The sequence below is a fragment of the Coturnix japonica genome, chromosome 3 (assembly GCF_054131305.1).
Source record: "Coturnix japonica strain WE chromosome 3, WE-NBRP24, whole genome shotgun sequence".
In the NCBI taxonomy this organism is placed as follows: Eukaryota; Metazoa; Chordata; class Aves; order Galliformes; family Phasianidae; genus Coturnix; species Coturnix japonica.
In genome coordinates this window covers 10092064-10111355 of record NC_140665.1, presented here as the reverse complement: position 1 = coordinate 10111355, position 19292 = coordinate 10092064, and the positions used below count along the sequence as shown (strand labels likewise).

The 19292-nt window shown below is 44.5% G+C and overlaps 1 protein-coding gene across 5 annotated transcripts in view; it reads left to right on the top strand.

The window, feature by feature from the left end:
* The window catches only part of CCDC85A (coiled-coil domain containing 85A), a 55357-nt gene that overhangs the window by 26535 nt on the left and 9530 nt on the right, over positions 1 to 19292 (top strand). For 3 of the 5 annotated variants that reach the window (XR_014943793.1, XM_015856802.2, XM_015856801.2), the window contains one exon: positions 15299 to 15375. The exons of the other annotated variants lie outside the window; for them this stretch is intronic. Coding sequence is in view for 2 of the 3 variants with exons in the window: in XM_015856802.2 (XP_015712288.1) it covers positions 15299 to 15375 (77 nt within the window). In the remaining variant the exon portion in view is untranslated. The remainder of the gene's footprint in view (positions 1 to 15298; positions 15376 to 19292) is intronic. 5 annotated transcript variants of the gene reach the window in all.

The window sequence follows — 19292 nt, the reverse complement described above, 5'->3', positions numbered from 1 at the left end:
TCACAAAACTAATGTCTCTCCTCTGACAATGATGTTATGCTGGATCAGATGTACTTAAAATAACTCAGGGGTGTTCTTTGAAGGAGGCAGTAGAACTGTGGACAAGATTGAGGCCAGGCTGAGGGTGTCACCCAACACCCATGGAAGTCAGGAGGAGCCTTTGCTGACTGAAAGGGGCTTTGCATCTGACCTTCAAAGTGATATGGGGGGGAAAAGAGCTTATTTTACCTCCTGGAGAAGTAATAACGCCGTAATACTTTATAATAGAAACTGGGCATTGATTTCCCATAGATTTATATGTGGTCGTTTATAAGACTGGCTTTTTATAAGCGGCTTCTGTTTGCAGATGTGAGCGCTCTCTGGCTGCAGTACAGCTGCTATTAAGCAAATGATTGTTATTAGCAGGTGTCTTTTTTTAAAGACTTTATTTTTCTTCAGCATTTGTTTTTTGTTTTTCTTTTTTAATAAATCAGAATATCTGTTAAAATGGAAAATGGAGGGGGGGAGGGAGGGGAAAGCAAAAGTAAAACACCTCCAAATGTAGTTCAGGAGGCTGAGAAATCGGTTTCCAGAGTATCACATAAAACCAGAACCAACTGCAGTTTTTACTGTTTCATTCGAAGTAGAATTCTGTGTCCTATTAATTCTGGAAATAATTGCATGATGAGGAAGGGGAGATGAGGGAGAACTACAGCTGCATGGGATAAGTAGGTCTCTGAAATACCTATACATTCCTGCATTTACCTTGCGTGCCCTGAAATGATATTTTTAATCTTATTCCATGCAGCAGAGCTCTCTTTAGCACTTTCTTTTTAGAGTAACACCTAAGCTAAGGGAAAGTGGAAATGACAGTCCTGAAGTAATGTTTCTGGAGATTTATAATGCAGCTTGTTATTGCCCCCAGTTTGCCCAGTGCCTTTGTGAAGCCTTTACGTATAAGGAAGGGCTTTAAAATTCTGAGCTTACTTCTCACTCTGGAGTGAAACAGAGAGGTTTTTGCTGCTGGCCTCAATGGGAACGGAGCCCTTTGAAAATCTGACCTGTAATTTATTAAACAACAAATTGCTGTCAGCATATGCAGAGGATTTCCAGCGGATGTCAGCACTTACAATGGGTACACACAGCGTTTGCAGTGTGAATGTGCCCTGTGCACAAATCCCTCCCTGCAGGAGTTCTGATGGTGGAGAGAAGCCCAGAGAAATGCAACATGTGCCATGCAGCAGAGCTGCACAGAACATACTGCAAGAGAGAGCAAAGAACATGGAGTTTGCCTTTCTGTACTTTCTCTTCATGCTTGCTTGTACTGAATAATTCAAATAAACTATTTGGGCCCAGTTTGTGTGCCTGAAAATTATTAATCTTTTCCATACAGCTTCTCTTTGTGGCTCTTTATGGTGGGGGCGTTCTTTGAATGCTTTTAATGCAGGAAGCATGTCATTAACAGATACATCATCATGTCCATTGGATTTAGGGCACTTTAAGAACTAGAATCCCTTAAACCAAAATGCCCTAAGTGCTCACTTCCCAAGTCAGTGAGTGAACCTTGGCACTGAGCAGAGAGGTTGGCATTTTCCACCTGTAGGCCCCAGGGAGAGGTGAGGACAGCTTCTTGCTTTAAGAGGTGCATGGAAGGACGAAAACTGTCCTTGACATCACCTGCATGAACTGCAGAAAGGAGGCCTGTCATGATTTAATTCATTTCTTGTTCCTTCCACACTATGTATTAGCTGGGAACAAGAGTGCTGTAGAAATGCTGGGGTGTAAATATGGGTGTGCAGCAGCACTTACCCATATGCGCTCACATGCACACTGTTCCTCCTGGTAAGTGGCTGATGGTGGGATAGGCTGGTGGAATTATACGAACATCTTGTGCAGATCTTTGGAATAATCTTAGAAAAAATCTGTTTGCATTCTGTGTCAAATACTTCATTCTCCAGCACATCTGTAAACTGCTGAATTCATGGGAGTTGGCAGCAAAGCTGTTCTCACAGCAAATACAGGATCTGTGGCATACTAACACTATGTGGGGCATGTTTTTATGATGTTAATTGAAGCTGCATGAGCATTCAGAAGTGTGTATGTATTTGTTAGAGCTTTGAAAAGGGCCAGAAGTGGCACGTTTGGAAATGGGACTTTCTTCTTTAGAAACTTTGACTACATGATCTAAATTGATGTGAATGCATTGTTTGTTATTGTAATTACTTTTAAAAGTCAGTTTTGCTTTAATCTTAAGGCCACCTCACACGATTTCAATCTTCCTGCCTCTTTTCAAAGCTTATTTGTCTTCCCCAGCTGCAAAAATATGCAACATGAATGTCTGCTCCGGGGTCAGGGTGACACTTCTGAGTGTGAAATTTGACAATGTGCATATTTATCCAGCTGATAAACATGTCAAACAAAAGAGAAATGTTTGACAAGAAGGTAGGAAGCAGAATTTTGAGGACATGGAGGCAAATGCCCGCCTTTCAGTTATTTTTGTTGGCCTATCTCTGTGTTCAAGTGCATGGTTGTGTTAATGCATGACAGGGAGATGTAAGGAGGTCACTGAGTAAGGACAACATCAGTGTATTAATGTCTGTTTCAGAAACTGTCAGGCAACTGCACTAGCGAAAACAGGGTGAAGTTAGAAGGCTTTACTCTGATCGTTAGTGAGTGTTTCTTCAAATAAATGCACTAAAACCTGAGAATCAACATTTGCTAACTATGACATATGTTATATGCTTAACTATGATATATGTTAATATGAAGAGAAAAATCAATTAAAAAGATGCATAGAGCCTCCCCTCCCCTACCCCCTCCATGGCACGGGGTTGGGGCTGGGAGGCTTTAAGGTCTCTGCTGACCCAAACCTTTCTGTGGTTCTGAGAGATTTGATTGGGTGGAAAAAGGAATTAACCTATCCTGTTAGTGTGAAACAGACGGGGCTTTTTTATTAGAGACTTTTCTGCTGGGGATAGCAATCTTACCTTTGATTACGTGCTATTGTGTTATGAAAACTGCAGTTCAGTCAAACTCATTTAATGTGCTGTGAGCTCATTGAACTTAAACTTGGTGTGAAGATTGCTAAAGGTGACATTTCTAATAAACGTTGTTCTGCAGTCTTTTTGCAGGGAAGCGAGAACAAATGAATGACAGATGTGAAATATTCATGCAGTTAAGAAATATGACTTGTAAAATTTGGCTGTTTTGAGTAGCAACATCCCTGACTTCTTTTACGCTTGATTAACTTTTATGTTGTGGCTCACAGGGCCAAGAAGAAGACTTGATTAGAGTATGAAATATCTGAGCGTGCTCTGATAAACTGTTCTCTTGGTAAAAATGTGTTTGAGTCCCTTAAAGTTCATAGCATCAGGAGCGGCAAATGAAAGCAATTACTGGTAAAAATATAATCTTGCAATTAGCAGGTAAAGACTAGCATTTGGGAAATACTCTCAGCATGATGAAAACATATACAAATTAAATGATGTAGATTGTTGTTTGTTGGCACAGGAAAGGAGATCATCCTGAATGAGCTGCCCCTGCAGCTCACAGCCTTTACATCTGGCCAGGAGTTGAGTAGAAATCCATGTAATTTTGCCCCATGTATCATGCCTCACTTGGAGTATATGAATCAGTTAGTAGGTAAATTCTTCAAGAGAAAAGATGTAGAAATAGATGTAGGTAGATATGGATGAATGTAGTATCCATCTGTGTGCCTCTGCCCAGGAGTGCGGATCCCAGCGCCGTGCCTCTGCTATCGGTCATCTCTAATGTGACACGGCCCATTTATGGCCCTGTAAAGACGGAAGCGATTCGTGGCTGTTCACCCTGCCAGGGTGGCGAGGCAGCCGGCGGAGATACCCATCAGTGAGGGGAAGTAGAGTTTAAACTCCCTGTTAATTTGTGCCGAGACATTAACTGTGAGTTATAGCCCAGCATTATTTAATGAAATATGTGGTCTTCAATTGCCTGGGCGTGTGCGTACTTAGCATGTAGGACAAAGCAAGTGGTGTATGCGATTGGATCAGCGTGAGTTCCATGCAGTGTGTGGCACTGCTGATTCAACAGTCTTTGTTTTAATCAAGGAAGGGCTTTGGCTTGATGCATGCTCTGTTCAGTGCGCTAAACGAACAGCGGGCTCTAGTGCATTATTTCATTAGGGAAAGGAATTGAGGGCAGAGTTGCAGTATACAGGATGGGAAATTATTTTTACACTGTGGAAAAGCTTTTCTATGAGGTGTGAAATAATCTTCATCCCTGATCACCAGCAGTCAGTAAGAAGTTGCAAAGACATTTGCCCAGTGCTCCGGTTGGTGCTGTCCATGGGCATGGGGCTGCAAGACCCTGTGTGCTGCATAGGAGCCCATAGCACCCTGTGGCTGTGGGCAGGGACACCTTCACAGAGGGCACTGAAACGGACATTTCCATGTGTCCAGATGCCAGGGTTACCCCCCTGTTAAGGCCACGTTTCCTGAAGGCACAGATAATACTTGTAGAGGCTGATTGTGGGATGAAGTGCTTGCTCAGCACCAGGCTTGGACACCAGTGAGCCTTGCATGCAGTTGCTGTGCTGCTGTCTGGTGAGCTTGAGCGTTTGCTGCGTGTGCCTCAGAGGGACAGAATTTGTGCTTACAGCAGGCAGTTCTGCTGGTAGTTTTGCTTACCTGTGTGAAAGTTTGTGCAGAAAAAGCAAGGGGGAACGATTTTCAGGTGAAATTTCTGTACTAATCAAAACATCAGAGATTAGGTCCGGACAGTACTTGCTGTAAACATGTGGTTCATAGGCTTTTGTGGGTTTTCTTTTTTTTGCACATTTGTGTGTTATTTTGAAAACCGAGTTGCGATAGGGCAGCCACCAGCTTCCATGTCTGACCCTGCTGGCTCAATCCATTAAATACCTTATCTGTTAGTAGCACTGTTTTAAGAAAGCCAAGTGAAATGACACTTTTGCCAGTTCTGCAACTGTTATATTATGGTACTTAATGAGTGTGAGGTCATAAGATCATTCAGTGAAAGACACTTCCAGATAATTTAGGTGTGTTTGTTCTGCAGTATGTCTAGTTGCCAGCTGCAGAAAGAAGCTGGTTACGTGGCAGCAGCAGTGGGAGTTATCTGGGCTTTGGCATGAAGTAGGGAGAAGATGGACTTGCCACTGTGTGGTCAGCGTTTCTGAGTGTTGGCTATGCTCAAGGAATTCTCAGCTTTCTTTGGAAGTAAGGGATGACGTGAAGAAAACTGTCTAGAAAATAGTTTTGCTTCTCTTCGCAAAACTCTTCTCTTTTGGGGGCTTTACTGCAACGTCAGAAACGTTGTGTTGGTGTTAGGAATAAGGATTAGAGGTAAGGTGATTTTCTGAAAGCAAGTTTACTGATTATTACTTATTTCATCTGATTTTATTTTTTTTTCCAGTAGGTCTGCATTCCTCCGGCTTCCGCAATAAGAGATTTGTCTGACGCAGTAATTCAGATTGAGGTCGTGTTTCCTTGGCAGCTCCCTGCCTCCCTCCCTTTCTCTTTTCCCTTCTTAAAGCTTCAAAACCAAGTGCAAGCTTCTCCCTTAATCTTTTTCTAACCAGAAGATCTAATCCCTTTGAGACTTGACCCTTTAATCTCATATTCTTCTAAGACCGAGCAATGACTTTCATGCTCATGCTGAACACAAGTATGAGCATTTTCATCAAAACATAAGATGTCTGTGGTGGTGATGGTAATAAAATCAGCAAGTGAATCCGGGAGTTTGGGAGAGGCTCTCTTTGTTATTAGCCTGGCTTGTAAAGAAAGCTGAGTCTGGTGAGTGCGTAACCCGAAACAAAAAGGTAGTTCTGGGCTGTTTGTTGCCCTGGAGCGTGACCTGCACTGTGTCTGCTGCCCGTATGTGAAGTTTTGGTGTGAGGTCAAAGCCAGAGGAAGCTCAAGGCCATAGACGACAGTGCTGAATGTTGTGCTGCTTCTCTGTTCAGCTGAAAATAGCATGTCCATTTCCATGTTGGGATGGCGTCTCAGCCATGTGATATTAAAGAGACACCTTAGCCTGGAAGCTTTAATTCTGTTTACCTATGGAGTCCACCATGGCTGCCCAAGCCTTACACTCAGCAAAGCCTGCGGGAGCACTGCTGCTGGAGCTTGGGCTTTTCATTTTCTGCTGGTTGTGGGAAGCTGCCGGGATTAGTGGGATTAGTGAGAAATTCAGAGTTTGCTTCTGAAAGCAATTTGAATTAATTTATAGAAAACCGAAACGCAACAGTGCTATCAAGTGCTCTTTGCATGTCATTAGAGCATGTTATGTCTCCATTTGTGGGGAATACAGGAATTGAGTCCTGCCCATCTCTACTGAGTGCCAGCGTAGTTATCTCTGCTTATGATGCTTGTGAAGGAAGTTGTTTCATTCACACCATAAAGTGTGTGGCCTTATAATGACCTCCCTTGGGTTGCATGTGTTCTGCCAACCTAGCGCTTTTTTTTGCTGTCCTATACAATGTAAATCCTTCTTGGAGCTGGGCTGCTGCTCACCACATAAGCTCTCAGCAGAGCTCAGCTAGCCGTTTTGGCAGTGCTGTGAGCATCTCTTGGCAGGGAGCAGGGGTGGAACCTGGAAAGCTAAGGGGGATGGAAGGGCTCTATCTGCAGACAGGGGATGCTGTGGTGGAAAAATGTTGACTTAGTACAACTTTCCAGCCCGTGAAGTGGCTTAACGATGGGCCGAATGCCTTACTACCTGTTAGTGACAGTGGGACTTGAAAAAGACCAAAACCAACCACAAAAGCCAGAACAAAAGGCCCTGGAAAATATAGCAAAGAGAGCAGGTGTAAGGAATATTTCTATTACAGCTCTTTTTGCTCTGTTTGATGCCTGAGTGCTGTAGACCACCCAGCTCTGAGTGATGGGCAGAGTTCAGCTCACAGCAGCATTGGGTCCCAAGGAACAGTGCTCTCTTCTGCCTGAGAAGATGCGCTGTGTCTGTGGGTCAGGCAAGCTGGCTGGGCTGTGCAGGCAGCTGATAGTGGAGAGGTGGGGAGTGTACAACATCTGCTGTGCTTAGTAATTCTGCTGCTGCTGTTACTGTGGAGCCTCACTGAAATGCATTTGTGTACAGGAAAGTCAAGCTTGTAATTTTCCTGAGCCTCTGGCACGCTTCCAGGAAGAAGTTGCTTTGTGTGTCAACCACTTCTGGAGTCCTAATTGCTGCTATTAGAACGATGAGAAGGAAGGAGATTCCTTTTGCTCTTCTGTTCCATCTGCTGAGATCTTTTTTTAGTCTTCATTAAAACTGGAAGTTTCTGTGCAGTTCTTGTGCATGATGTGATGTAAATGAATCAGCAGAGGCTGGGTGAAAGAGGTTTTCTTCTGCTGTTTCCGTAGGTAAACATGACAGCAGGGTTGTGCTGATGAATGGCAGGAAGTCACTCAGTTGGACTGCAACTGCTTGTCATGCCTTGGAGTGCCACAGAAAGGGGAAAACAAAAATCTTCTCCAATAACTTATCAACTCTGATCTTGTATTTAAAACGTGAAGAATGTTGTTCTGAATTTTAGTCAGATAATTTGTTTAATTTCAGCCAGAATTTTAGGTGAGAGAAAAGGCTCACAGCCTTCTTTTGGCTGTATTCACTTCCAGCAAAGAAAAGGAAACCGGACGTTCCTGGGATTATTATTGAAATTCCTCTGTCTCCGTAAGGCAGGAAGCTGGACTGTATTATTTCAATGGCATTTTCTACCCTTAGATGTCCAGGCTTGTCTATATTTCTGAATTCTCTTCAGAAATTTTGGGATGCTGTCTGTGGTTACAGCAGCCACCCCAACAGCTCAGTTCTGGACTTACTTTACCTCCCTTGCCCTTGGCACTGCAGTAGCAGAGCTCATACTGGGTAATGTCACAACAGGTAGTTTGGTTTTGCTGTATTTTGAATATGAATTGCAGCACTTACAGATGCATGGCCATGCTGTCCATCCCCATGCACAGGGCAAAGGGCCAGGGATGGGCTGCTCTGCCTGCATCCTGGTTTCCTTCTCACATGGTGGCTTCCAACAGCCTTTAGAAACAAAAGCCTTGCTCGATTATTTATGTTCTGAGGAGAGGAAGTACATAAACTGCTTTCCAATCGGCGAAATAACTGGTAAATAAACAGAGGAGATGCTGTCTGGAAGGCTGGTGTTTTGTTCAGATGGTGCAGATAAGGAGCAGTGGGAGCTCTCCCTCTTGGCTGTACTGTGCATGGCTGTGAGCACGTCCTGGATGCCATAACCCTGCACGACTGAACAGAGTCCTGCATCGCCAGTGAAGGAGGTGCAGGCCTGCGAAATTGCTGCCATTGTTCATTCACCACTTTCAGGCTCTAGAGTATTTCCTGTTGGTTTTAAACCTGCACTGCTGGCCCCTGTTAGCCTGCCTTCTTCCAGTGGGTCCCCAGCATCTGCTCTCGCCTGGTCACGGCAGTGCTCCTCTTTGCTCACCCATGGTGTTTCTCTTCCCTTTGGAGCCCTGCTGCATTCAGCGTTCCATCTCCGCTATGTGTGGCCCAGGGCTTGGTGCTCCCTGGTCTGCCCTGTGCCCAGGCAGAATGCTGGGGCTGTGGGAAGGCTGCTGCATGGCTCGGAGACTCAAAACTAGCTTCAGTGCTCATTAGGAAGTCTAACTCATTAATCCAATATGAAGTTGTATGTTAGCAGATCTTTTGACATAGCAAGACCTTCTCTGAAATGTTTATGGCTCTGACAATAAACCCAAATGATATTTTTCTCTCTCTTTTTTTTTCTTTTTCCTTTTCCATTCAACAATTGAGAACTGCAGTGAAGATTTCTGACATCAAAGACACATCTCTGCCATTATTCAAATACATTTCTCTCGTGTATGTGAACAATGATGTTCCTTATTATTTATAATGACCATATCTGTCCTCATTCATGAAGTACCAGGATGTGTTTGTTTCATAACCACAGCAATTACCAAGACTCTGAGGTCTTCTGTTAAAAATAAAATGAAAGCTTTCTATAAATACGTTGAACTCCTTCTCTCCTGCCCAGCATACATACAGACTGACTTGTTTATCACAACGAAGGACCATAGTGCTCAGTGTGAACCTGCAAGCTGCGTGTGAGACAGCTGCATGTACGAGAGTTTGTGTTCTGTTGCTTGAGCCCTGCTTGAGATCAGATGGCAGAACCATTTGCGTTCCCTATGTTTTTATTAAGGCATTTAGTTTGAAGACAGTAGCAGTAATTAGCAGAGATACTGGGGACGTTGATCCCTTAGGTTGTCTGGTGAACTCGTGCAGCTAGGTGCAGTTTTGGTGTATTTGTGCAGAACTTTGCCACTGTAACTGGTCATTTTGGGCCACGTCCCTGAGTTCTGTGACTGATGCACGAGTGATGGCCTGGGAGGCTCCTGTTTTGTGGCTGCATGCACTAGTAGAGCAGCAGCAGGAGCAGATCTCAATTCAGTGCCTCAGCATTCTGCTTCCTTACCTTTTCTTTCTCATCACTGACACTTCTTAAAGAGTAGATTTCTTCATTTGGTTGTGACAGTTGCTATCCCTCCTGTGCTTGCTGACTGTAAGCTTTACTCTTCCTTGTCCCACAAGTTGCATTCTGAAAGACTTTCTGCTGTCAGCAAGAGTATGTGTGCTGGTGTTCGCTGGCCTGAGGTGAAGGCTACTGGTTTTAATCTTTCAAGGACATCATTTGAACTTGGTTTGGAGACACACAGATAGTGACCTGTGAAGAGGGGCGTTATGGGTTGGGTAAATCTGCTTCTTAACTGAAGTAGATGAGCAGAGAAATGATTTATGGGTTTGTTCTAATTCAGGATCACTGGTAGTTTCGCTTTCAGTTGCAGCCTACATTACAGAGCTCCCAGTGGAAGCCAGTGTAATTTATTAACTAGAGCTTTCTGTACCAGTGCTTTCAAGTCTTGGGCTGCCCCTGAGGAGCAAAGCATCTGCGGTGACATCAGGATGAGTACAAGCAGCCCAGAGGCCAGTAAGGGCTTTCCTGGTCACAAACCACACAAAACAGAGAACAAGCCAACAGGCCGCGAGAGAGGTTTTAGCAGTAGTGTAATGGGTTTGATTCTTCTCAGTTTTCATCAGGAATGTGGCAAATGCAGTTAGCACAGGCTGAAGTGGAGCTAACAGGATTGCAAGCAGGCTGGGGAGAAAAAGCTTTGCCGTTGTCACCTCTGCTGCCCAAAAGTCCAAACAAATGAAGGGTGGTGTTAAAGCAACCCATTAGTGCGATGGTGTTGTCCAGCTGATAGCACGATGGATAGCTTCTGAGAAGTGGGACACACAGCCTTACCTCATCTAACATTTGATGTCATTTTTAGGCATCCCTGCAGGCAAATCCTTCTCTGTGAGAGAATGACTAAGGCTGCCTCAAGCCAGTGAGAAGTTCCTTGTACTAAATAGGTAATTAATGATTAAAAGCCACTGCAACTGAGGAAATGCTATTCTCATACAAAATCAGGGTAAAAATATCCAGTGATGGAGGAGGTATCCTAATTGGCACATCGATGTGTACTGTGCTTTGAAGTGGGGAACCCTGGCATGTCTTGCCTGAGAAATAAAGCTAGGTCTGTCACCTAGTATTGCAGTCTGGGTGTTTGAAAGAACATATGTGCATTTTTCTCTTTTCTCCTGTTTTGAAATATGGAGTGAACAAGCTAAACTTAGTTAATGATCGTTTTAATTAAAGAAGTTGAGAAGGGCAGGATCCGTAAAGATGGTAAATCTCAGCTTGGGCTGGGTGAATTTTGGACAGGAGCAGTGCTGAGAGTCAGCAGCCCCAGCTTAGCACTAATACTGTGATGTTTGCTGTCACAAAACTTTCCCAGAGTACGTGCTCCACTCCGAAGCACTGCCTGAATGTTCTGGTGAGCTTCATCAAAGTTTGCCCTGGGTGAGCTCCTCCATGATAACACTAATCCTAATGTTGCTGGGCTGCAGGGGAATTCTGCCGCATTGTAAGTAGTAGTTCTCCAGCATTTATTCGGCAGGAGCGTTATGTAAGATGTGCAGCCATAACAGAAAATCATAGCAGACAGGGCTACAGATGCCCTTCAGAGGTCACCGTGTGCCCATTCTGGAGGCTGGATGCTGCTGGGCTGAGCAGCTTCACACACAGAGAGATGCAGGTGGTGTAACATCTTCCTTGGTGTAAAGCCAGTAGTGGGGCTTTTCTCGTATGCACAACAGCTGAAAGGGGATAGACAAAATTATTAAACCATAACAAGTAATAACATGCCTTAGTCATGATTATTCATTTTGAAGTAATTAAATCAGATTTCTGGGAATTTTAGGACAGGGAGATGCTTTACGTGCCATCAAATCTGCTCCTCAGTTAGCATGGAAACCCTTTCATAAATGTATGAAGCTCTCAGTTAATTGCAAGAGCATTTAGCATAGCCCTTGCTCAGGCTTGCTGTTCATCTTCCATGTATTGAAAGGTGATTCTGTTTTCATTGTGGGATGCTAGGTGTGGGTCAGAATGACCAAAATCTGTTTTGATATGCATCTGCCAGCACAGTGCAGGGAGAACAACAAGTGACTTCCCCTGTTAAAGCTGAATCTTCCTCAGCTGAGTTGTTAGACGTGAAAGTAGCGCTCCACATAACATGCTGAATTCTCTACTGTGGTAAATTGTTGGCAGTTTCACTCATTTGTACCGTATGTATTTAAAGTGCGTGTGATGGGATATGACAGCTCTCCAGATTCTGGTGACCTCCTTGAGGCACATGAGCATCAAATGAACTGAGGCAGTGGAAGCACAAAACACTGACGTTAACAGAAGCGAGGTGATGTTTGCCTTCCCATGAAATCACAGTTTTCCTTTTTCTGGCCACGAGGAGGTAAAGGATAGCTCCAGAGCAGCAGGCTGTGCAGCCTCGCATCTTCTCTCCTCTCTGGCCATAAGTAACGGCTAGGGGTAAGGGCAAACAGTAGTACTCTCCTGTCCTGATATCTCCAGCATCCAGGTATTTTCATCTTGAGGGGCTTTCTTTGCTTCCTGTGGGTTGTGTGCTTTGCTTATCTGTTGTACTACCAGTTTTCTCCAAAGTAGGTTTTCACAAGCTTTTAACGTTTGTCAACCAAGTAGCGTGCTGTACACTGATAGCTTTATCCTTTGGAGCTGGTCAAAAGGAGGTCTGCAGGTAGCCTGTGCTCACTTTCCGCTGATCTGAGGACAGAAGCTAGAGGCAGATAGGATTTCTCCCTGAGACTGTGCTGATATGAGCATCTCCAAAGCTGGGAAAGTGAGATTGGGTAGACAGATGCCCAGAGTATGTTTCAGTGTTGTTAATGATTTGGTTTTCTTATGTAGTATTTGATTTGTAACAGACAGAAGCAGAAGGTGCCATAATAACCATTATGCTTGTTGTTTTTTGTTGAATACAGTTCCACACAAACAGCAGAAAAAATGAGCAGATTGGTTATCCTTTCAGCGTGCTGCCTCACAGTTCCCAGCCCTGCATTACTTTCTCCTGCTGGGCAGTTAGTGCTACATGAAGCTTTTGGCTTCGTGCTCAAGGCATCAGTGCTTCCTTAATACTACCTTAATAAGGGGGAAAAACAACACAAAACCCAACAAAATACCAAATCCAGAAGGAAAAAAAAAAAAAAGAAAGTGTCCTTAGAAACCTAGAATTTCATGTGACATCCTCAACCATTCTGAAATAGCAGAGGATAATCTAGCTTAAAGAACATTACAAATTACTTGATAGATTGAGAACAGGCACTGTCACATCAAAATGGATAAAGCCAAGGCAGAAATACGCTCTTGGCGTCTGATAGAATTTGACATAAACCAAAATTATCTACTAGCTTCAAGAGTGTGGACGTCAAAAGAAAAAGAGCTCAGCTATGTAAATACCAATGTTCTCTATTAACATGTTAGAATGACGGATATGGAAACAGGGCAGATTGTCATGGAATTTTCCTTAAAGCAAGATGTTACTGCCTCCATAATTACGTGGAAAAGAGTTTTAGTCTCAGTCCTGTAGTGCAGCACCACGCAGCAGTCGCATTTTCAGTTGTGCTCAGAGCACAGGAAGCTGAAGTAGGGAAGTTGGCTGGGTAGGAACCCATCCACGAGCACGGGAGTTGTTCAAAATTGCTGCTCTGGTTGAAGTGCCAGGCAAAGAGAGCTGGGAAAGGGCAGAAATGGGCATAACCAGGAGCTCCCCTGGAATAGATGGATCATATAATCCTTCTTGTACTTTTATTTATTTATTTTTGGATTTTGCTGTTGCCATCACTGGTGACAGTGTTTCATTATGTACTTCCAGTGCCTTCATCTCTGGTGTCCTTTTCTGTTCAGTTTTTTTCCTCTCAGCTCATAGCATCAGAGCATAAATATATTAAGAGATGCTGAAATTTATATACATCTATGTGTCAAGAATACTTGCATAAATAAGGATTTGTTAGATCGAGCCTTTTGTAGCTGACCTAATTTTCAGTTTTCATCATATTACAGAAAGATTTAAATACATATTTCACACTTTAGAGAGGTTAAGGAATGAGGAGGCTTTGGTGTAGCAGGGCTGGGCCAGCAGAGTCCTCCAGACTGGGTGAAGAAGCAGAAGTAAGGGGATACGTACACCGTTACACGGAAAAGGACAACCCAAAGAGAATGCAGATGGGAAATTGTGAGAAGAGGGCTGGGAAGCTGGACTTCAGCACAAAGCCCAATCCCATGTGGCATAGAGCATGAAACCAATGGGTTCAGGGAAGGCTGGTGCCCACTGTTCCCTCCAGAAGGGTGGCTACACAGGGACAATCTTCTGCAGAAAGCCACGGAGAGGAGGGCTGAAATGTGCCAGGAGCTGTTGCCTCTGCATCAGCCATGATGGCGATGGAGCACCCGCAGCTCCTCCCAGGGGTGCTGCTGCTGGGCTGGAGGTGGGTCTGGTGGGAGGCACCCTGTTGTACAGTGCTAATGGTTGGTGGGAGGCACCCTGTCATACAGAGTTAACAGTATGAGCTGTTCATCTCAGAAGGGCTTGTCCAAACCACGTTCAGTGACTCTCCAGAGATGCACCCATCACCAGCTATGAAAATCCTTATGCAGCAGAGCATGAAGAACCTCAGATTACCTCTCTCCCTTTTATTGCACAATGCTATTTTTAATCCTTGCTGTGTGCCTTGCCTTGCATTAATCATTTTTGACAAATTACGGTGTGTTGTCTTCCTGTTGTGTAAATTGCCCTACATTATCTGCGTGTGCGTATTTTAGCAATAAGTGCCCCCTCATTTCCTGCTGCTGGTGTTTTATGGGCAGGCTGCCACCATGACTGATAGAATTATAAAGCCATTAAGGAAAAGAGCAATAAGGTCATCTAGTCCAAGCATTGACCCATCACCATTTAGGTATCAGGGGAAGCTGGTGCCCAATTGGGCTGCGCTTTTGTCAGTGCATCTTTGCAGGTCTGTGGCAACAGGCAGTACCCAGTAGCCATGGGTTCCATGCCATTAATAATCCAAGGTTCAATTTCTGTGTTGACGTGGCTGTGTGAGCACAGGTGTGGTGGTAGGGTGGACATCTCAGGGAAGGCTGGGCCGCTCATTGGATAGGGAATGCATACCTGTTGATCTTGCAGCTCTGTGCAGGGAGGCGTGATGCTCACTACAGCCATTCTAGACCAAGAGGAGATCTTTTCTCTTACAGGTGACAGTTGCTACTTGGCTGTGGCACATTTCTCTTGGGTAAAGCATTCTAATGGCTGAAACACCGTGCAACCCAAGAAATGCACCATGAGAAAACTCTGAGATGCTTTTAGGCACTGATCGTGGATCTTCTCCTCCTTGGAATCAGTGCGAGGGAAATAAGACCACTGGAGGCAGCACAGAGATGCTCTTTCAGTACTCATACCATAGGAAGTCACATCCTCCATAACCAAACAGGTGCTTTCAGGAGGGTCTGAGAAGTTGCCTATGAGTGGAGAGGGCAGGATTTTGCCCTGCCACAGGCCTGTCTATGAGTGCATGGGATGCTGCCACACAAGAGCATGTCTATGTGTGCATGGCATGAGGAGCATGGGCTGCCAGCAGCGCTGTGCTTGGGCTCTTGGGCACATGTTGCCTGACCTTGGTCTCTCTGAGGGTCCTGGGCACATATGGCTGGGTTCTAGCAGCACTTGAGCTGTGCTGACTGCTGGCAGAGAACCCCCTGAGGTCAGCATTACCTGCCCTGCCCTTGAGAGGAGCAGCTGCTTGGCAGCAATCTGAGAGAGGGAAGCTGCAGCCAGCGCGAGGCAGGACCAGGCTGTGACACCAGCGTACGCAAGCAGAGCTGTGTGGATAATATGAGTTTTTCTCTTTTTGATTTTAGAATCAACCTTGTCCTATGTTAGGCAGCTGGAGGCAAGAGTAAGACAGCTGGAGGAGGAAAATCGCGTACTGCCCCAGGTGGGTGACTTCTGCTGTGGGAACAGTAGCCAGCAGCCAGACAGCAGCGCTCAAGGTCCGGTGCCAGAGATCGGCTCAGTGTTACGAGTCCTTCAGCACTGCTGCATTTGAAAGCTCAGGTTGATCATCCGGGGAATCAAAGGCACTCACATCTTTTGTTCGTCTTGCTTGGGACTGAGTGGGGTATTTGCTGGAGGCATGCATTTTTCTCCTTTGCAGGTGTTGACAACTTGCTAAGAAAAAATCACTGGAAGCCGTTGGTTATAGTTAAAAATTAATGTAAGGGATGAAAATTAGAGAAATGAACCTATATGCTCTGGTATCTTTCCAAGTTCTTGTCATTAAAACATCAAGTTGTTTTTTTTTTTTGTTTTTTTTTTTTTGAGGTTAACCAAAATCTTGTGCTCTGGAAAGCAAATGCTTTAAGTAACAATAATTGGATTATATCATTTCTATATTCTATGCATAAAAACAAAAAATCAAATGGAACAAATAAGCAAATCTGCAGTTAAAGGTTTTCCCAGTACCTTTTTAAGAATGGAAAATGCAGAATTTCATTAAGAATGAATCAGACACTGGTCATTTTACTGTCACACCCATGCATATTTCTGTCATGTTTCATTTGATAATCCTTAGAAAAATCTATTGTGTCTCCAAATGAAGGTGCCTAGTAGAAAATAAAAGAAGTTGCGCCTAAAAGATGTTAGTCTGAAGGATAAAAGTGCTTGTTATTAAACATAAAGTACTATGATTTGAATGTAAAATTCAAGACAAAAATGATGTGTGTTAAGAAGTAAAATCCAGTGACTCAGATATATCCATCTGTATCACCTAAGGATTTATTTCCTTTGGGCTGATTTTAAGCCAAGCTTCTTTCTCACCCATAATATGACAGTTGGAAGGGCCTCTGTAGTTCATGTTTTGCTCTTAACTGTACAACCGTGAGCCATTTATGTAACTTCTCTGTACCCAGATTTGTTGATCTGGATGAGAAGGCCTGAAGCATGTCTGAATGTCTCCCCCTGAACATGCATACAGCCATCAGTAGGCAAGACAACGGTTGACATTTGGTGATAAAGGATATATAAAGGTGCTCAGAGCAGACATTAACAGAGCTGTGGTTTGTTTCAGGTGTGGGACGGCTTTTGGGGATAAATTGTGCAGAAGATTCTTTGTGAGCGAAATCATTAGAAGTGACCATGTGTTTTATCTGTGCAGGGCCAGGGGTGCTCAGGTGGAGATCAAGTGATGTGCATTCCCTGATCTTGCCAGAGACCGGAACAGCCGAGCTGTGCATGTAGAGTTCATTGGAAATCTCAGATGGGTGCCAGTGCCAGAAAGCAGTGATTGTGAGAGTAGATCCTGAGCGTGTAGGTGCCGCACAATATCATTGTGGGGCTGTGGGTGTGCTGAGCTGCAGCTGCTACGTGCTTTAAGTACTCAGGTCCAGGTTTGTCTCATGATTGGTTCTGTTGGCACCAGGATCTGAAGTAGAGTTCTGAAGATTCCTGAGGTCTCTGGGCACTTTGTTGTGAGGAATGATGAGTGATGTTGGTTATTTCACACGAGATATCTCACTCACCTTCCCTCCTGAAGTGAGTCCCTGTTTTTGGAGGGAGGCATCACCACCAAGATGGCATCCTGGTGCAGGGGCAGTCGAGACTTATTTTCTCCATGCTTATCTGCCTTCTCCCCTCTCCTTTCAGCGCCCTTTCTTTTCCTCCTTTTCTGCTTTTTTGTCACTCATGAAAACGCACCGACACGTTTATTAACGCCCTCTTCAGACAAATTACTCCCTTCATCTACACCTACGTGTGGTTCTTTTCTGTTTTATTTTGCTTCATTTCTCTCACCCCATGCACGTGTGTTTTCGCAATCTCGTAGACCTCTATTGTAAAGGTTTTACTAATGTATAGTGGCAAGAACTTTGCCAGAGAAAATGTTTTTAAGTGCTGCCATCAGTGATCAAATGGAAAATGAGTTTTAGTTTGTTCTGCTGTACTGAAGGAGTTCCTTGTCAGCAGAAACGCAGGCACGCCACTGAGTCAATACTTCAGCTTGATCAGGTAATATGAAAGGTATAAAATGAACATATTCGCTTAAGCGTGTTAATGCCTCTTCCCATGTGGCAGAGTTGTGCTGGTGATGGCTTACAGAACAGAAGTGAGCTTGAGAGTCCTGGGAAGCGGTAGGTGGTTGTAGGTTTGTTCTGTTGGGGAGGGGCCATAAATCAGAATCACAGAGTCAACAAAGTAGGCAAAGATTTCCAACGTCTTCTAGTCTAACTGTCATCCAGTGCTGTGGGAGGTCAGAGAAGAGGAAAGGAATGGGTTGTGGTAAGAGGAAAGGAATGGTAGTGTGTGACAGGAGTGTGTAGAGAAAGAAGGATTTATGTGGGCACGTTTGCTTTGCCCAGTGAATTCCAGGCTGTAGTTGCCCCATGGCATCAGGGCAGTTACAGCTCCCTGTGGCCTAGGGCTCTGCCTGCGATGCTGTCTCTGAATGTTCACGAAGCTCCAGCATCTCTGGGGATCAAGTTCTGCTGCTGACATCCAGAACAGTGCACAATAATAAGGTTGTGCTGTAGCCAGATCAGAGCTCCATGCATTTTCTAATGAAGAGACCCAGCTATAATTAAGAAAATATGCAGAGAGCAAACAATGGATCTGGATCCCAGTTACAGCTCCCTGGGCTGTGGTAGTGCTCGGTTATGTGAGCGAGCAATTCCAGATAACTGCAAACAGCAGAGTTCTCACAGGGTTGGCCTTACACTGGGGGAAGTGAGATCAGGATCTGGCATCCACATGTCAATTAACTGGAGATATCCCTGGATTTTGTGAGGGTAGGATTTCAGGGCCGATAAGCTCAGCTGAAATGTTACGGAAACGTGGACATCTGTCATACAGTGACAGTGAATGCATTTGCAGAAGATATTCTTGGCAAGCCCCCAGCTTGAATTGCTTCAATATTATTTGTTGCATAGGAGGAGGGATCAAGAGGTAGAGATGGAAAGAGCTTTCCTCCTTTTAACTCCTCGTCCTTGTGTGGCAGCAGTGCCTTGTAGTAAAGAGAAGAGGAAGCATTGCAGTATGTTGCCCTTGAGCAAACAAAGCTACTGGGGAGCCCAACTGCTGCAGCACCGGAGCCACGGAGCAGCTGTGGTCAGGGCTGGGGCTGAGCTATTCTGCTCCATGTCACGGTGCCATGTCTGCCTATTCCCTTCTTCCTCTGTGAGTCTCCCTTCATTTCCATCTCTTTCTGTTGCATTTCTTTCTTTTCCAGTGCTGCTTCAGGCACCTTCTTGGTGGTTGATCGGGTTTTTGTTTGCTTGTTTGCTTTCATCCTTGCTGGCCTTTTCCACTCCTGGTGTGTTTAAGTGTGAAGCAGCAGGCCTGATCCTTAGGCACACACTCAGTTATTTTTAAATCCTTCCAGCACTTTTCAGTTCCCTCTTTCTTCCCTCTTCGATTGCATTCTATTTCAGCCTACATTTCCAAACCTTTCAGAATGTTTTTGCTGAGATAGGTATTCTTGATTTCCCTCCGCGTGGCCTGGTTTTAGTTAGAAATCTAATTAGAAGATGGGAAGTGTTTGGTTAGTACATTTTTTGTGTGTGCAATCTGTCACACACAGTTCAGTGCTGTGCACCTCCTCCCTTTCATAGCGTGTAGTAGAACAGAGAAGCCAACCAAGATGTAATTCAAGCCCACTGAACTCATCATGTCACCAAATATTTGCTGAAAGTAAATCAAGAGCATTTCCTCACCCTGTTTTTTCATATGATCTCATCCCCAGTTTAAATTAACAGGCTCAATGGTCTGCAGAGAGGTTTATGAAGGGCCATTGAACACAGAGGTGCTGTGGACTTGACCCCTTGGCAACCTGAGTGGCTTTCAGTGTGCCACAGGGGTTGTGGG